Consider the following 17,846-nt stretch of genomic DNA (forward strand, 5'->3'; position numbering starts at 1 on the left):
CGACAATGTTAATACATACAGTCCCTGTTGCGTAAATATATGATGTACAAAATACATAGTGTAATACCTATTTTAATCATATTCAACATTAATTACAGTATAATGATTAGTGAATAATATCAATTAGGAGTTGGTCATAGTCTTATTACCTGTCATCATTGAGAAGATGAGTAGTAGCAGTGATGTCATCATGTTGGTTTTAGTCGCTTCTTTAAGATCTTTAAGTCTAAATTATTAACCTGCAGTTAGTTTGCTTTTGTTAGCCTGTCTTGCCTATCTGTGGGGCTCTGGTGATTCTTGATTTTTTTTTTTCCATCCCATCTTATGTTACTAAAAATGTACTTGCCCCGCCTTTCTGACCACAAATTCCCCCTCCCCATTTCTTTAAGGTTATTTTCTTTATCATACTTACATCATCTCTAAAATTTATTAAGAAATCTGAATTTCTGTTTTAAACTTGGAGCTTTCGGACTTCACTGTCTAAATTCAGCATGCGTCCGAGGTTAGTTCGATTTTTCTCACTGAAACAATGCACATGGGCGGGGTCTAATAGTTATACTTGGTTTTATATTTTAAAAACCTGGTTATTACCCTTTTTATGAATTTAAAGCGCAGTAAATCAAGTGACCTCGCGGTCTCCGCAGACAGGAAGATGACCAACGTCGCTGAGGGGTAGGTTTAAAATTTCGCGGCGCACCCTCTCGCCGCTCTCTGGTGACTGCTGAACGCCGCCCGCGTTTCGCCATTTTGAAAGTGCTGTAAGGAGGCAGAGGCGAGGGAACTCTCAAAGTAGAGTGCAAAGTCTACAAGCCAATAGTGGGCATTATTAATTACTTTGTGGAAAACAGTTCCGTGTTGTATAGCAGGGCCGAAGACTTTTGCTTACGTTCTTCAGAGTACCAAGCAGCACTCCCGGCTTCATTCCTGCACTGCTCCTCGCTAGAACCTCCCAGCCGACCCGGGTCAGCACTGTTCCAGTCCAGGGCCCGAGCCCGCTTAGATACCCCTCTCCGAGTCGCTCACCATGGCAGGTAAAACCACAGGGGAAAAGACTACCACAGTGCCTGGGGTTATTAATTAACAGGTGCTGACCTGTTTGACAATGATGATGGGTTTCTCTGTAATGTCATGTTTAACCAGCGCAAGCTAGCTAGCGAGCTAGGGTAATTCAAAGATGCCAGTGTAAGTCAGTGTTAGTGTTAAAGTGAGCGATGTTCTCCACAAACACACGCCAAGTAGTTATCTGTGCCTATGAGTTTATAGCAGCAGTTGCAACGCAGTTACTGTGAATTTCCTTAAGGCCTCGTTGTCATATTGATGTTTTTAGCTAAGTTAGCTGCAGGCTAACGCGTGTAAAGTTGTCTCTCTTTAATGGTGGTGTGTCCAATCTTGGGGTCATGTTGTGTGCAGGGCCCGGTGGTGGGAGCAATGATGTGCAGTGGTGCTTCTCCCAAGTCAAAGGAGCAATAGATGACGACGTCGCTGAAGGTAAGTCCATGTGATAGTCACTGAACACTTGCTAGCCTGAGCTGCCAGGATCACCATCCTGTGCACGCTTGTTTTAGGCTTTGCTTCAAAGCGCTGCTGCCACACTTTATATTTGTGGTATTTCTAAATATGCAACGAAAAGTAATGCCTTCTTTTTTTTTTTTACAGTAATAATGGGTATAAGGGTTCAGTGGTGTGGTATTGTAGTCCATTTGGTTTCTCACAGACTGACAACAATCTTCTATTTTTGGCATAATTGCTGCAAAATGTCAGCATTCACTATTTTCTCAGTTCACCCTGGGTATTAGTGGGGCATTACACAATGTTTACATAATTGGGAGAGAACTGCATGTTAGAATTGAAAAAGATTTTACCTCTGCCAGAGAAGAATCTTTAATAGGTGTTTCATATTTGTTAAAGAAGTAGCACTTACGTTTGACTAATTACAGAGCTGTTTGAGTGGCCAAGTTAAAAGAAAACCTTTACCAGCTAATTATTTCCGAACTAAAGGAAAACTCAAAGCACCAAAAGTGTGTTTACAGTACATGGTGGCCGTATTTATGCATTAAGGGCTACACATTTGTTTACAGTAAGCTTTGTCTGGGAACATGTATAAATGAGAGCCTCTCCTTGTGTCAATACACAGGAGTACATGGGCTCAAAACACAACACTCCAGTAACGTTTTTATTAGTTTCCTGTAAAAAAGGATTCGCCTTCAGTCTGTCTGCTATTGTTTTATGGGGTTGCATGGAGTCGGGTCGTATCAGGCGCACACTGTCGATGTTAACGACTGCACTAACTCAGAATAGTGCCAGTGTGTAAGCGGGGATTGATTGTTGTATTGTAGGACTTTGTGAGAATGGTTGTCTTTGAAAAGTGCTAAATAGCTGAAGATGGAAACTTTTTTTCTGTTCTTTTTTTCCTTTGTGTCCTAAGATTGTTGAGTGTGTGTGTATAAATATGTGTGCGTCATTGCTGTGTTGTGTTTTCACCATGGTTGACATGATTTTCACCCCTCACAGGTGGGCTGCTGAGGCATTTTGTAAATCACTTCCCACTGAAAGGCAATGAATCGTTTAGACAGCAAAAGCCTCGTAAAACACTCAGTGTTATTGCAGTAAACATGTCTCAGATTGACAATAGCCTTCATCAGAAACTCTGGCAGAAAATGTGTGGTTATTTATATTTGACGCTAGTCTCATTTTTGCAATTTTTATTATTGACAGCCGATATCATATCCACTGTTGAATTTAACCAATCTGGAGAGCTACTTGCAACTGGGGACAAGGGGGGTCGTGTTGTCATCTTTCAGCAGGAGCAAGAGGTATGTTTTAGTGACACATAGGAACAGTAATTATTTTTAATATTTGATTCATAATACTCCAAAGCAGGTAGGTCATCAAACTCAGTTTATATAACACAAAGGCGTACAGGTACAATGTTTCTAGTGATCTTGACCCGAGACATTGAATCTTGGTTTCATAACACTTTGATCTGTTTTGTATTTAGAGTAAGAATAAGCTTCAGTGCCGAGGAGAGTACAATGTTTACAGCACCTTCCAGAGCCACGAGCCTGAGTTTGACTACCTGAAAAGTCTTGAGATTGAGGAGAAGATCAACAAGATTCGATGGTTGCCTCAGAAGAATGCAGCACATTTTCTTTTGTCAACAAATGGTTTGTAAATTACTTTTGAGTAAATTCTTTTGCTGTAGTAAATGTGAACTTTTGTTACGCCATCTACTGCCTTATATGGGAGTAAATATAACTCAATGACTCTCATGATCTTTGCTCTTTCTCATTGTTAGACAAAACCATAAAGCTGTGGAAAATTAGTGAGCGTGACAAAAGACCGGAGGGCTACAATTTGAAGGAAGAAGATGGGCAATACAGAGATCCCAACACTGTCACTACACTACGGGTGTGTATAACTGGCTTTATTACAGCCCAGATATTTTCTTTTTGTTACATTGTTAGCCAAAACTGAGATCCTTTGCTTACTTTCCATTCATTTATAATAAGTAGATCAAGAAAATTAACAGCAAATTAAATATGTTGAGTCTGGTTAGTAATTTACATCTGAATTAATTGGAATAAATGTTAATCATTTCTTTTCCGTGTTTCCTTCCACTCATTACAAAACTGTCCGTTCTATTTTTGATTGAGACGTTGACTTATCTTATGAGCAAGTAAACAGATGGAACTAATAAAATTACCAATCTGTTCCTGCAATTACTGCAGTGCTGCAGTTGATGTAATGTCTGCTTTATTCACCTTTAATTTTCACAGACACCCCCCCCCCCCCTTTTTTTTTCTCCTTGTCCTTACTGAATGGTTTCCAAATATAGTCTCAGTTCAACAGGTTTGCCTTTATACTGAGGCAAGGCCTTTATTTGTTTGTTTAAAGAGCAGGTAACTGTCCCCATCTTAATAATGGGAAAATCTATGTACATTTTCACCTACATCTTTGTGCCTCTTTACCAGGGTAAGAAAAATAATTTGGACACTTTTTAATGTTTTTTTTTTTCTTTTTCTAGTGTGAAATTTGTTTTGTAACATGCCTGTGTGCATATATTAGAGGTAAAACAGAGGTCATAAAATCTACTGCATCTCCCATTAAAGAAATATAAAAACAGCCCCACTTTTGTTTTCAGGTACCAGTATTCAGGCCCATGGACTTGATGGTGGAAGCCAGTCCTAGACGAGTGTTCGCCAACGCGCACACATACCACATCAACTCCATCTCAGTCAACAGCGATTGTGAGACCTACTTGTCTGCTGATGACCTGCGCGTTAACCTCTGGCATCTGGAGATCACTGATCGCAGCTTTAGTATCCTTTCATTCTTTAATTCCATAAAGTACTGCAATAATATAAAATTATTTTGTCAGTGTTTTGTCTTATTTATTCCCAGTTTTATCATTTTTCAAAGGAGCGTAAGCCAGGGAGAGAACTTAAAAAAAAAAAAATGTATGTGAATGGTATGTGAAATAATGAATGATATGTTGTGGTTAGTTTTAAGCCTTTGTTTGAAGAGATGCCTGATTTATTAATCCTGCTCACCTGCTCACCCCGTATCAGTCAAATTAGACAAAGACTATGTCTTACTTAGCAACAAATAAAACATGATTCATGTATTTTTATAGGGCATATAAACAATTCTTTGCCTGATATTTAAAAATGTACATACTGTGTTTACAGGCAGACTGGACAAGAGCAAAAAATGATATTCACCGGTGTCTATTTAATCTGTAGCACAGTGTCATTATTTATACTACCACCAGATGTCCCCAAAGCGTGGGATGTTTAACTGGGTGCCTCTAACATGGTCTAAAAAAATCACCCTCCTACATCCTATGTTAATAATTTCACCCCATGAGTTCTTACTGCGTTGCTCTATGTAGGACAGCGGTCCCCAACCTTTTTTGCGCCACGGACCGGTTTATGCCTGACAATATTTTCACGGACCGGCCTTTAAGGTGTCGCGGATAAATACAACAAAATAAAAGTAGTACTGGTACCGAAAAAAAGATTTATTCATAACACACGTGAAAAGACCCAGGAAAACCAAGTTAACGATAAAAACGATAACAAAATAATGCTGAAAACCGATAAAAACCCTGAAAACCATACATTTTACACCTGAGCCTCTACTCTCGTGGCCCGGTACCAAACGACTCACGTACCGGTCCGAGGCCCGGGGGTTGGGGACCGCTGATGAAGGCTGTATAAACAAAGACGAACCAGAGTTAGATACAAAGTGGAATCATGTTTTTCTTGAATTGAGATTAGTTGCTCGTTCGGGCCGCTCATATCTTCTCTTCATGCTGGAAGATTGATGCAGTGCAACCCCTGCCTTTTATTAAGGATTGCGTCAACTGATGTAAAACACTTGAACCGGAGAAAGAATTAATGCAAACTAAATTATGTTAAATGGTTTTATCACTGTAGGCTCATGAGGTCAGAGGTCATCTGTGAGATTAATGTAGCTGTTAAAAGTTGAAAACACATGAGCATGAAATGGAAAGTATTCACAAGTGAATAACATCTACATGTTTTGGGGCACTTTTGTGCTAGTGAGCAGATATCTGTGGCAAAACCTTTTCCATGTGCCAGTCACTGGTTTTAAAAAAAAAAAAAAAAAAAATGCAGATAATTAAAAAAAAAAAAGATAAATCATAGTGAATTTGATGGTCTGTGATTTCAGTGTCTCATAGTGGCAATAGCAGTTTTTATTTTCCTCTGCGCACAGACTGTTTACCTGCAAGCAGTAAAGCCTGCTTAGATGGGTTCTTCAAACTGAGAACATGACTCTGTGAAAAATAATAATACTACTACCAATTAATTTTATTTCTGAAAGATTTTTAAGTTGCTGAAATGTCTGTTCAGGTTTTTTTGTTTGCTTGTTGGGGTTTTTGGGTTTGTTTGTTTTTACCTTAACCTCACCTCTTCAGATATTGTTGACATTAAGCCGGCCAATATGGAGGATTTAACAGAGGTGATCACAGCGGCCGAGTTCCATCCCAACCAATGCAACACTTTTGTCTACAGCAGCAGCAAGGGCACGATCCGCCTGTGTGACATGAGGGCAGCAGCGCTATGCGACAGCCACGCCAAACGTAAGTCGGTCTCTTTTTGTGTTTCTGTAGCTGTTTGACTGTGTGTCTCCTCAAAGATCGATGGGGGGCTCTCATTGAGCCTATCAGTGTAACACTTGATTAATCAGCTGCAGTTATAAAGTTACTCTTGCTATGGACGGTGGCTGACTGGACTAGTGCAGTGTGCTTGAACAAAGCTGACGGTTTGTTGAGAAGAAGACTTGACAAGTGAAAAGTTGCACTGTCGTGAGAGCCTTTTCTTAACATGAAACAAAGCTGATGTCTTACATGTTGTTTTCTGAAAATATTTTCTTCGATTTTATAACAAAAAAAGAAATTGAACAACAAATTGCTTCTCCAATTCCATACAATTCACATGGTAACATAAAATTCACAAATTCACCTAAGAAATAGAAGATCCTTAGAAGATCCTACCTAGTTTCCCATCTACCACATTATGAAGTATCCAGGCCATGTGGGTCTTAGTGCATGAGGCTATAAAAGAAGATTTACACACTCTGCTTCCTGCTGACAGCATAGAAAACATAGCGCACGTACGTATAGATTGGTACCTGCTAAGCCAAATTGTTCAGAACAGTCAGAATGGTGACCCTTATTCATAACGCATAAGATAAGCGGAAAGGCTTTGTTACTTTTATGCTTTATTTCTGTGTTTATATAACCGGATTTGAAATTCAGTATCTTTTACAAAGTTGTTGTTATGTAAAGAAAGTTTCAGGGCTTACTTTAAAACAACTCGACCACTGTAAAAATTATTGTTGTTCTTCCAGTCATTGACGCTGAAATGCATGTGTTTGTTCTTCATTTTTTAAGTGTTTGAAGAGCCTGAAGATCCAAACAATCGTTCCTTCTTTTCTGAAATCATCTCATCCATCTCTGATGTAAAGTTCAGCCATAGTGGACGCTACATGATGACCCGGGACTACCTGTCTGTCAAAATTTGGGATCTCAATATGGAGTCGCGACCAGTAGAGACATATCAGGTCTGTAAATTATGCCAACACAAAAATACTGTTCCAGTTTCTGTATTACTTTTCTTCCTGTAAGGCTAGATTGATTCTAGCAGGTTCCGTCCATCCACGTGATTAAAGTGTAAATGTTGTTTTTGCTTTTGCACAGTTGTTGATGGAAACTCTGTATATTTCCTCATTGCTTTCTTTAAATAGGTGCATGAATATCTCAGGAGCAAGTTGTGTTCACTCTATGAGAATGATTGCATCTTCGATAAGTTTGAATGCTGTTGGAATGGGAACGACAGGTAAGCACTCATTCCGTGGCTTCCTTTTTTTTTTTTTTTTCTGCAGCTGTCCTGGACAAACAAAATACATGCGTGCATGACGCACGCAGAGCGTTAGGGAATACTCCTTTTCTGACGTCACTGAACCCAGAAACACAGGCCTTATCACTTACTGCAGTTATCTGCTCGGTGCAGACCATAATGTGGCTCATAATTTGGTTTGGGTGGGTGGTGAAGTGGTATAATTGGCTCATGACAGACGACAGGATTTAATGTCCATACTTGAAAAGGATTGTGTTTGCCAGTAACGTTAAGGCTACTCGCTGACTCACACCTTGTTTACCTACAGTGTTGTGATGACGGGTTCCTACAACAACTTCTTCAGGATGTTTGATCGAGGATACCAGCAGGACATGACCCTAGAGGCGTCGCGGGAAAACAGCAAGCCGCGATCGGTCTTGAAACCTCGCAAAGTAAGCACAGGTGGGAAGCGCAAAAAGGATGAGATCAGTGTAGACAGTCTGGACTTTAACAAGAAGATCCTCCACACTGCCTGGCATCCTCTGGACAACATCATTGCTGTGGCCACAACCAATAATCTGTACATATTCCAGGACAAGCTGAACTAGCATTTGTTGAAGCACTGAGGTCCCAGTTTCTGCTTGAGCCCCGCAGCTCTGATATACAAATATGAACAATAGCTGTCTGTTTTTGGCTAAATCCCTCTTGATGAGCTGCCCTTGGCATATGCCAAGAACTGCTATGTCAACAGTGGCATGAACACAGTACACCCAAGTAGGCCATCACAAGCCCATTTTCTATTTGTATTGCAAATATGAACATGTAGGGTTTTTTCTTTTGTTTTTGTTTTTGTTTTTTTGTTTTTTTTAAGATCTGAGTCATACAGTGGGATTTAGTGTCATGGGTTTTCTCTGGTTGGAGCACTCCAGTCATCAAGCTACAATTTGCAACTCCACTACATCCCAAACCAAAGGGAAATCTGTTCATACACATGTTTGGTTAGTTTGTTTGATTCTTCTTTTGTGCCATGGTTCATCTGTGTCTCATAGCCACTAGTTATTAGATTATTGTAGCTATTGTGTCTCATTAGTTTTCTGTTGCTCTCATATCATTCAGTCACCACTGGCCTGAAACACTGGTAATGCAAACTGTCGACACTCCATATTTTCACAGTATTTGTCCATTTGCCAAGTTCACTCACCACTTTCTTGCCAATATACAGTATGATTATGCAGTTAAAGGACTCGTTTAGTGTTTTAACCTTTTTTATGGTTCTATGATTATAGCATACAGCCTGCATTACTGCAAACATCTGTCCACAGTGTGCAAGATTTAATATTGGATCAGATTTTGACCTTTTAAGACAGCCACTAGCTTACAGTCATTAATATTAACAAAGTCTGCTTCATTTATACCTTTATAGTGAACTTGTTTCTGTTGATTAAATCAAGTTACATTACAGGAAAACTGTTTTCATACTGTAACATTTAACAATGGAGACTAAATTTTGTCTCTTTTTTTTTTTCAAGTACAAGAAATAACAAAGAACCTGGTTTTTCAAGCTGCACTGAAACCTGAATATATATCCTGTTCCAATCTCGAGCCACTCTCTAAACAACAAGCTGACTTTCATGTTGTATTGATGTGGACAATGGTTTATAGTAATAAAAAATATAATTCCAGTTAATAGCCCACGGCTTTAGAAATGCTGGCGCAGTCGTGCAAAATGCACACACACATTTTTCAGGTATTGTGGTTTTATTATGGCTAATTATGCCAAAGTAACCAGTCCTATACTCACTCTGAAGCTACACTCAATTGAAGCCGTTTTGCAGAGAGTAAGCCCCCTTGTCTGACCTCGTCACCCTTGCAAACAATAGCTCAGGACAAAAGGACATATATAACTGTAACACACACACGCACGCGCGCACGCACGCACGCACACACACACACACACACTAGGAAGGGTGTGTGTGTAATGGCATTATGTGGCCTGTGGCAACAAAACTAAGTTCTGCTGCCAGCTCTCCCGCTATTTTGTTTGCAGGTTGACCCATGGCTTTACCCTCTGTATCTACTTTCTGTTTGTACACTTTTTTTTTTTTTAATATAATGACATTTTGTACTGTACCTGTTTAAAAATAGATTAATCACTATAGTTGATTTATTTTTGTATAAATTAAGGCAATAGGATTACAGTCTGATCACTGTAGTTTCTTTAGCTGTCTGTCTCAGACTGATTGTAGATGGAAGGTTCCTTGACAGTTGGGTAACTGTTTTTTTGTTTTTGTTTTGTTTTTTGACATACGACTTGGGGACATTTTCTCATCCTGGAAGTTTGAAAACTTAAAGAAGCTTTTTCAGGTCTCAGTATCTTTTGAAGTTGTAAGCATTATAATTCTAACTTTTTTGGGGGGGCACACTGTGCATGTAGAGCTTATTTGGATGCCTCAGAGTTGGTTTCTAAAATAATTTGGATCTTAATATTCCACTTACGTGCCATAGTTTTTGATTTATTTTATTTTATTTTATTTGGCTGTGAAAGAATAGGCCCTTCTGGGTCTCTATTTGAAAGGCATTTTAATCAATGTTTATTGCTTAAAACTGTTTAGTCAACTTCTCTAAAGTTACTGATTTAGATTTATGAAAATGTCTCCTCTCTCCTGTGAAGCATGTGTCGCTTTGCTATACAGGCTTGTTTATTTATCAAGGAGAAATTGTGAAGCACTCAGTTTGCCGATGATTGTTATATGGCAGGGTAGTTAATGAGACATCAGGTGTAAGTGTTGTTAATATTAGCTGCACTGGGAAACCTAATGAAAGCTGAGCTGTCACTAAGTTGTTTGTCCTGTTGTTTTTCTTCTATTGAAAGTCAAATGTCATATCAGGAAGAAGATTTAATCTGTTGATGTGCAAACAACTTGATTATAGCACAATTTGTCCGCTTCATGATTTAAGCCATTAAATCAGGGAATGAAGCTTCTTGGTCCACTGGATGGTATTTGTTTCAGTTCGTGTGTTACTTTTATTTTAGAGAACGGATATCCAGTCGCTAGAATGACAACAAAATAACCACCCATGTCCATACGGTGGTGTTAAACTACTGTTTTGTGTGTGTGTGTGTGTGTCTGTGTGTGTGTCTGTGTGTGTGTCTCACTCAGGGCTCTGGGTAATGTCTACTAGTGCTGAGGTATTTCACTAATCTTTCTTTTTCCCCTCACACTGTGTGAGGGTCATTTGTGTCATACAGCTCCAGTCACTTGAATAAACCTTCATAATGTGCCCATTCCCAAGTCAAGGATCCCATAAATTAACACATAATTACAGTAGCTATTTTTCATAACTGTGGTTTAAATCATGATGATATTCAAAGGAACCCTATTGCCTTTCTTAGAGCATTAAGAATAAATGAGATAATCAAGTCATGTTTCTTGAAATTTATGATGTGCCAGACAGGTGACTGCTCAGGGGAATTTACCGCTGCTCTTGATCAAAACGTACCTTCAAGAAAGCAGCTTTTCAGGACTCAAGACAAAAACTGCCTTATTTAAAGGTAGCTCATAACTTTTTCTTCTTTTTTTTTTTTTTTTAAATAAAATCAAACATATGTAATGGCTTTTGAACAACACCCTGGGAAACCAAACCTTCCCTACTTGTTGTCTGGAGTTGTAAGATTTTCTCAGTTGCAGCAGTGTATTATACATGTCTGATATATTACAGGAGTTAAAACAAATTGCACTTTTATTTTTGTGAATTTCATTAATTTGTATGTTCTGTTTCTTTAAAATGGCCTCTTGAATAAAGATTGTAAGAGTTTGGTGATCTATGGGGTGGGGGGCTACAAAGGGTTCAGTGTACAGCTATGTCCTTGTCACATGGAATAAAGTACAATTTAGATGAAAAGTAATAAAGAATTTTCAACCTGAATTCTGAATGTAATCACTGTTGTTTTTTGTTGTTGTTGTTTTTATTTTGGATTAGACACTGAGGGCATTTCAGGATTCTGTAAGGCTTTTAAATGCTAAACTAAGCTTTGCATGTTGTCTTAAAAAAGACTACACCTTTCCTCTTATTTTAAATAAATTATCTTTTTAATAAATTTAAAAAAGCTTTTAAGAACAAAGCTGTTACTTCAAAAAACATTTTTCAACTGGAAAGATGTGAGATGAGATGTCTGCATACCTGATCTAAGGATTACACACCTCTGATGAGTTGCTATCGTATTATATATTATTTTCTCTATTGGTGTGAAGTTTAATAAAAACAGCATGAAACTGCTTTCTCTACCTCAGCGATGTCAAACTCCTTTTACATCATGGGCAACGTATACTCCATTTTACACTGACACAAAGGGAAGTTTCAAAAGAACTCTAGCTACACATTTAATCCCCGAAATATCTTAATATAAGAAAAAGGCAGGTAATTTCAGCACATCCCACTTTTTCTGCAAGGTCGTATATAATAGAATTACTGTCCCGTAATTATAAACCAAAGAAAAAGGACTGAAAATGCATTTTTTTAAAAAAACAAACCCAAACATGTATATTAGTAATTACCTTTGTGTGTTATGAATGGCCATGGGTCTTTACAAATAGAAAAAGCTGTAAAACTTAAATGTGAATACAGTTAATATTTGTTCTCCTTGTTCCAAGGCCGCCCAGTGGGCGAATTAGTCTTTACCGGGCCTTATGTTTGAAAAGTATATAAAAACACGCCAATCCCAATCCTCAATGTGTCCTATAGATTCATCCCTTTCTAATTAATACCAGACCTATTTTTTGCCCACGTTAATATTCCAGACATGTAACCCAGCAGTTATTTGAAGGTTTACCAGTGGTCAGGGGCAGATCTACTGTGGTGGCATGTGCCACCCTAAAATAAACTCTTGCCACCCCTACTACCACCCTAATTTTGCATATGGCAGTGATGTTTATTAAAATAAGCTAGCATTAAGACTTTAAGCCTAGCTGCATTTAACCTTGGATATAAATTCTAAACCTAAATATACTGCATAATATTATATCAAAACATGTAATAGCATCAATAGCTTTGTTTCTTGTTTTCAGTAGGAACAGACAGTGCAGATTTCTGACATTTTGTGTAAATTTAGTCATGTAAAATGTTATTATTTCTAATGAAAAGAGTGAATCTTAAGTTAGACTTGTATTTCAAATTCATGTTGTGTAGCTTTCTGGATTTTATATTTATTGGGCTACATGCTTATTTGTCATATATGCCACACAGTGCATAAAATGTAACTGAAATGTTTAATTATTTGACCAATAAGAAAGTTAGAGACTTTAATTACTGCATTTGATGTATTTTAACCATATTTTGTACATATTATAGAGGCACCCAAACCCGCATATGCTATATGTGCATATGTGTAAAGAAATTGCTATTTCCATGCCACCCTGTAATTGGAGGCGACAGGACCAGCCTTATCAATGTTGTTAGTCTCATCTCAAACCTTCTAATGACTCAAGTGGCCAACACAGAACAAAACAAAACAAAAACGAAAAAACACCCCAAAAACCAACACAGTGCTTTATGATTTTACATCGGTTATAAATACACCGGATGCTACCAGAGAACTGATTTCTGTGTATACAGTGGGACTTCATTTTAGTAGAAATATATTTTTACTTTCCCTCACGCCCAAAAAAGGAAAAAAGAAACATCTTTATTTTCTTAAATCTTGCAATTGTGTACATTATTCAAATCAGCTTTTAAATAACGTAACCAAAAGGTGGGAAAAAAGTAAAACGCCATCTCTGATCTAGAGCCAGCCTTTGTTATCTGTTTGGACTCTGGACAGATCTAGCGCCTGCGCACTTGGAAGTTTGTCTGCGTGTCATGTTGAATGCTAAAACAGGATAGTCAACATGTCCACCGCGACGGCTCAACAAAACAATAATGAAGAGCCCGGGCTTCAGGGTACGTACCGTCCTCGGGTTTTCCCGGCTCCACGTCGTAGTCGTTACTTTACATGTTCGTAATGGACGCTTGTGTGTGTGAAAAATACCGCTACTGCGAAGGTTTTATTGTAAAAGTTATATCGAGGGTGGAATTTCCTCGTCGACTGGGAGGGGCGGGGGTATGTTGTTTGACGTCACCTCAAATGAGCCAATAGCGTCTTAGAAAAGCTTTGATGGACGCGTTACTGGCCAATCATGTACAAAGATTGAAGCTGGGTGGGCTTCAATAGCAATGAAAACAACTTTGAGGCAAAACACTGAATATTTTGGGGGATTTTTGTGACTTCCTTTTTGTTAAATTATTATTTTCCTATAATGGGCCGTATATTTTTGTGTGGGCAAGCTACTTCTTTACTCAAAAGCCCTTTGCACTTTTGATTATACATCAAATCTAACCGAAGGCAGTGGTCGGAATTTTTACCCAACTGCATGCAGGCAAACAGCTAAAACATTTAAAACAACACTTAAGGTGTGCTCGCACTTCAAGCGACTAAAGCGCCATCACATTAGCTCTCGGGATTGTTCTTCGTCATGCGTGGCAGCACCACAGCTGGAACAGCGACATGTCTGGGCAAACTGTCTCACCCTGCGCTCTGTAGTTATGCAAGACCTCGCATGGGAGTAACACTGATGGCAAACGCCTCTGTAAATGTGCAATCTATTATTTTTATGTCCATCCGCGAACCAAACAAATACACCATGCTTTGTTTTCGGGAAAGGGCGTCTCACGCTGTCACGTTGTGCGCTCACACAAACCCGCAGGCTCCGAGAGATTACGCAACACCCTTCCGTCTGCTGATTAAAAAAAAGAGTGCAGGCTGTTTATGGGGCAGTGGTACAAAGAAATGCGTGCCATCATGGATGCGGTGCACAGGCGGTTCATTTGAATTCGCAGAATCAGCGGTGCAGAAAATGTAGGTCAGCTGTTTCCATTTGAGGGTGTGTCTCTATGTGCCGTGTAATCAGCTGCGAGGTTTGTGCCTTATCACAGCAAGCTTACCTTCCTTGTGTCCTCTTGATCTTTATTTTACAAAGGGTCCTGGGTGGAGTTGGAGCTAAATGGGAATACAGGGGCCCAGGGGAGGCAGACCAACCTGCTAACACCACCTGCTGCAGACCAAATAAACGCAAATGCTGGTATGAGTCAAAGTCTGCAGACCTTGGAAGTGGTGCCTGAAAGTGATGAGACCCTAATTGGAGGACTAGAGCATGTGCCATCGTCCTCCTCTATCCACAACGGGGACATGGAAAAGATCCTCCTGGATGCACAACACGAATCCAGCCCAAGTAACTCCTCCTGCGATAGGTAGGAAGAAAAGTCATTTTTTGGTCTTCAAGGCCTTATATGTGTGTTTGTTACTGAGAAGTTTTTTTTTCTTACTCCAAACATGTTGATTAAGCCCTCACAGGCCACCAAGTCCAGAGCAGGATGAGGGTCAGATTACATTTGATGTGGAAATGTCCAGCCCAAGAGGTAGTCAGGTAAAGCTATGTATTCAGCTCTAAAGTTTAAGACCCTTTAAAGTCTTTTTCATTGATCTAATCGCTTCATCTTTTATATTTGCAGTCAGAGGAAGATTGTGCAGAGAAGGACAGAGAGGAAGACATTTTGATGAACAAAGAAGTAGACTGGGTTGCTGACTGGTCGAGCAGACCTGAAAACATTCCACCAAAGTAACCAGGCTTTCAGAGCTACTTACTGATATGTCAGGAGACTGTCTTTAGCTGTGTTTTTCTTCTTTTCTTTTTTTTAATAACCTGTCATTTGATTTTTCCTATCAGAGAGTTCCACTTTAGGCACCCCCGACGTTCCGTTTCTCTAAGTATGAGAAAGAGTGGAGTCATGAAGAAAGGCGGCATCTTCTCTGCCGAGTTTCTCAAAGTCTTTATCCCTTCCTTACTCATCTCGCACATCCTGGCTCTTGGGCTTGGGTAAGTCAAAAGTCACGCATCTCTACCATTGCTGAGCTTTTTGTTACACCAGCTGGAGTTTTCTCAAGTTGCCCTAATTATATGTTTGTCTGCAACAATCATATCTAGAAGTTATAGCCATTCAAAGAGACAGCTTCCATGTTATGTTTATAAAAGTGTATACCTTAATTTTAATCTATCACTTGTTATAAATGAGCATCATCATTTATCTAGTACTGTTGCAAAATATTATTGTTCTTTTCCTTTTTTCCAAACTGACTCAGTTTTGTTCCTTTTTTTTCCCTCTTTCCTCTTTCCCAGAGTGTACATTGGGAAGAGAATTGCAACAGCCGCCACCAGCTCCTACTGAGTAGAAAATGAAGCAGTGCCTAGATGTTCTCCCTTCTCCAAGTCACTCAGCCATCCTCGTGTGGTCAAGCTCTCTCTCTGCATCTGTTGTACACCCGCACTTCCCTTCCGATCACCATTAAAAATTATATTGCATCGTAGATGTAGTCGTACACATGATGTAACCGTGGTTGCGCTCCATCAGATTTTGACCGAGGACAACACTGTACACACAGTTGTCACAAACTTGAATGCAGTAGGTAACAAAGTCTGTTCCACCTGAAAAGTATTCGTCGTCTGTTCGACTAAAAAATACGAGACAAGAGGATTTCAGATGAAGTTGCTTCGGGGTTTTAGTTTCTTTACTTGCCTTGTTGTTAAGTTACAAGAAATTGGACTGCGTCTGTCCTCTGTTGCCTTCGTAATTAATATCTGCAAGGAACTAATTAATCGGCTCTGGGAACAAAAGGGACTTGAATCGCCTTAACTTATTGAGCTTAACATTAGAGGTGCAGTGAAAGCGTGGTTGTAGTAGGGGGACGTGGTACTGCACTGTGGGATCAGTTTTTAAATTCCACACATTTTTAATAATAGAAGTTATATCTTTTTGACCGCAGAGGGTTTAAAAGCTTTTTTGTTCTGAAGGTTGGAAAGCGTAAACATTTATCTTGTATGTAGCTCCAGAATTTTACAGAAATAGTTGGAATATGCTATAATAGTGGCAACCTAAAGGCTGGAACGCAGTATACCAGGCCATATGCTATTTTTATTTGTTTTGTTGCCTACATATCTTCTTCTTCTTCTTTAACACATAATATAGCATCAGTGGCAAAGTGCCAAATTTGTATGCTTCACCACTGCACATCGGTGATTTATCTTGAGACTTTTTTTTTTTTTTTTTACATTTTCTTATATGTTTAGGTATTTAAAGATGTAGATGTGAAAAATTAATTTAAGCTGTGATCTGCCCCTTGTAATAGATACTTTCCGACATTGTATAATCTGTTTATACAGTGATACTAATGCGTATTATATCTCATGCATCGTGGCAGTGTAAGTAATGTGTTTTTGCTGTCGTTTAATTGAAGCTTCAGTGGCAGAAAGGATCGCCACGGAGGAGGAGGAAGAAGGGGTTTCTAGGGGGGTCTCGTTTAAAAGTGTTATCAGATTTTAATCTGGATTTCACTGTACAGTAATTTCATCTAACGTACAGTGTCTGTGTACCTTTTAAAGAAATTATTTTCTGGAGAAAATGCATGCATTTCTGTATATTGATGCTGATATGCTGACTGGATTATTCTGTCAGTGTCTGTAAATTGATCAGACCATAACAATATGGAAAAATTGGCTATAACTTACAGTATTGGCTGTTGGCTGTGTTGGTTTGGAAGCACTCGTACTAATTCCTAAACTGTGCATGTGAAAACAGACTTATGTACAGTTGATAAGTGTGCAATACTTGGAATTTTTGGAATATAAAGTTTGTACTGTATACAGTGGCTGATGTGAAAAAAATACAAAGGAAGTAAATAGAGATCCATAGAATTGAATTCATTTTTCAAGTATAAAAGGCACATATCATCATAATGGGCTTTCTGCACAGCTGAATAGTGAGCAGTGTGTTAAAACTTGAATGGACTTTGTACTGAATACAGAGGCTGAAACAAATGCAGCTGCTGTCTTTGGAAGTCATTTACATTTCATCACCATTAAACAAAGCACTCAGTGTAATAAGGATGAAAGTGAATGTGTGTGAATCCAAAATAAAATGTCTGTTGCTTCCTCATTTGTTGTTAGTAGTTCATTCAAAGAGGTTTCAGATGATCTTCATGAATGTTGACGTTTTAATTTTTATAAAAGATAAGGTTATAGTTGTGCTTTTTATTAGCATTTCTACTCTTTGGTGCACTGTTAATAACAGCGGTGAAGAAACACACTGTCAGATAGTTTGGAAGATGTCATACAGTATAAGGTCTGTAGATTTACTGTAAAGACGATAATTATTTTAACCCTTCCTGAATTTGTAAGTTTGCTCACTTACATAGAAATGGAAGGAAGGAGGTAGTCGTCCAAGACGGTATGGTACATGGCCCCAGTGGCCCTTCAATGTGATGAAGTAATTCTGTACTGTCAGCAGAAACACAGCCCCAAACCATAATGTTCCCACCCCTGTACTTGACTGTGGGGTTGGTGTTCATTGGATCATACTCTGCTTCCTCAACCATGCCAAAATGCTGAATTTTGG

General features: G+C 38.9%; 2 protein-coding genes across 4 annotated transcripts; both read left to right on the forward strand.

The window, feature by feature from the left end:
• Nucleotides 1–702: 702 nt before the first annotated feature.
• On the forward strand, nt 703–11,298 carry ppp2r2aa (protein phosphatase 2, regulatory subunit B, alpha a). 3 transcript variants are annotated; one of them, XM_040018980.1, is made up of 10 exons: nt 703–1,031; nt 1,411–1,488; nt 2,716–2,813; nt 2,999–3,164; nt 3,296–3,408; nt 4,142–4,319; nt 5,942–6,106; nt 6,920–7,089; nt 7,273–7,364; nt 7,693–11,298. In XM_040018980.1, exons 1-10 carry the CDS (start codon nt 1,025–1,027, stop codon nt 7,970–7,972), a joined length of 1,347 nt encoding a protein of 448 aa, XP_039874914.1. In that variant the 5' UTR covers nt 703–1,024; the 3' UTR covers nt 7,973–11,298. The 3 variants fall into 3 exon arrangements, with proteins under 3 accessions (XP_039874914.1, XP_039874913.1, XP_039874912.1); XM_040018979.1 differs by lacking the exon at nt 703–1,031 and having other exon boundaries at nt 1,398–1,488; XM_040018978.1 differs by lacking the exons at nt 703–1,031; nt 1,411–1,488 and having other exon boundaries at nt 1,495–2,813.
• Nucleotides 11,299–13,173: 1,875 nt separating this feature from the next.
• On the forward strand, nt 13,174–17,387 carry bnip3la (BCL2 interacting protein 3 like a). The gene is made up of 6 exons (XM_040018981.1): nt 13,174–13,301; nt 14,378–14,648; nt 14,743–14,824; nt 14,910–15,016; nt 15,125–15,274; nt 15,575–17,387. The coding sequence occupies exons 1-6, from the start codon at nt 13,250–13,252 to the stop codon at nt 15,621–15,623; spliced, it is 711 nt and encodes a 236-aa protein (XP_039874915.1). The 5' UTR covers nt 13,174–13,249; the 3' UTR covers nt 15,624–17,387.
• Nucleotides 17,388–17,846: the final 459 nt, after the last annotated feature.

This window comes from Simochromis diagramma, unplaced genomic scaffold, assembly GCF_900408965.1.
Source record: "Simochromis diagramma unplaced genomic scaffold, fSimDia1.1 OVJJ01000822.1, whole genome shotgun sequence".
NCBI classification, from domain to species: Eukaryota; Metazoa; Chordata; class Actinopteri; order Cichliformes; family Cichlidae; genus Simochromis; species Simochromis diagramma.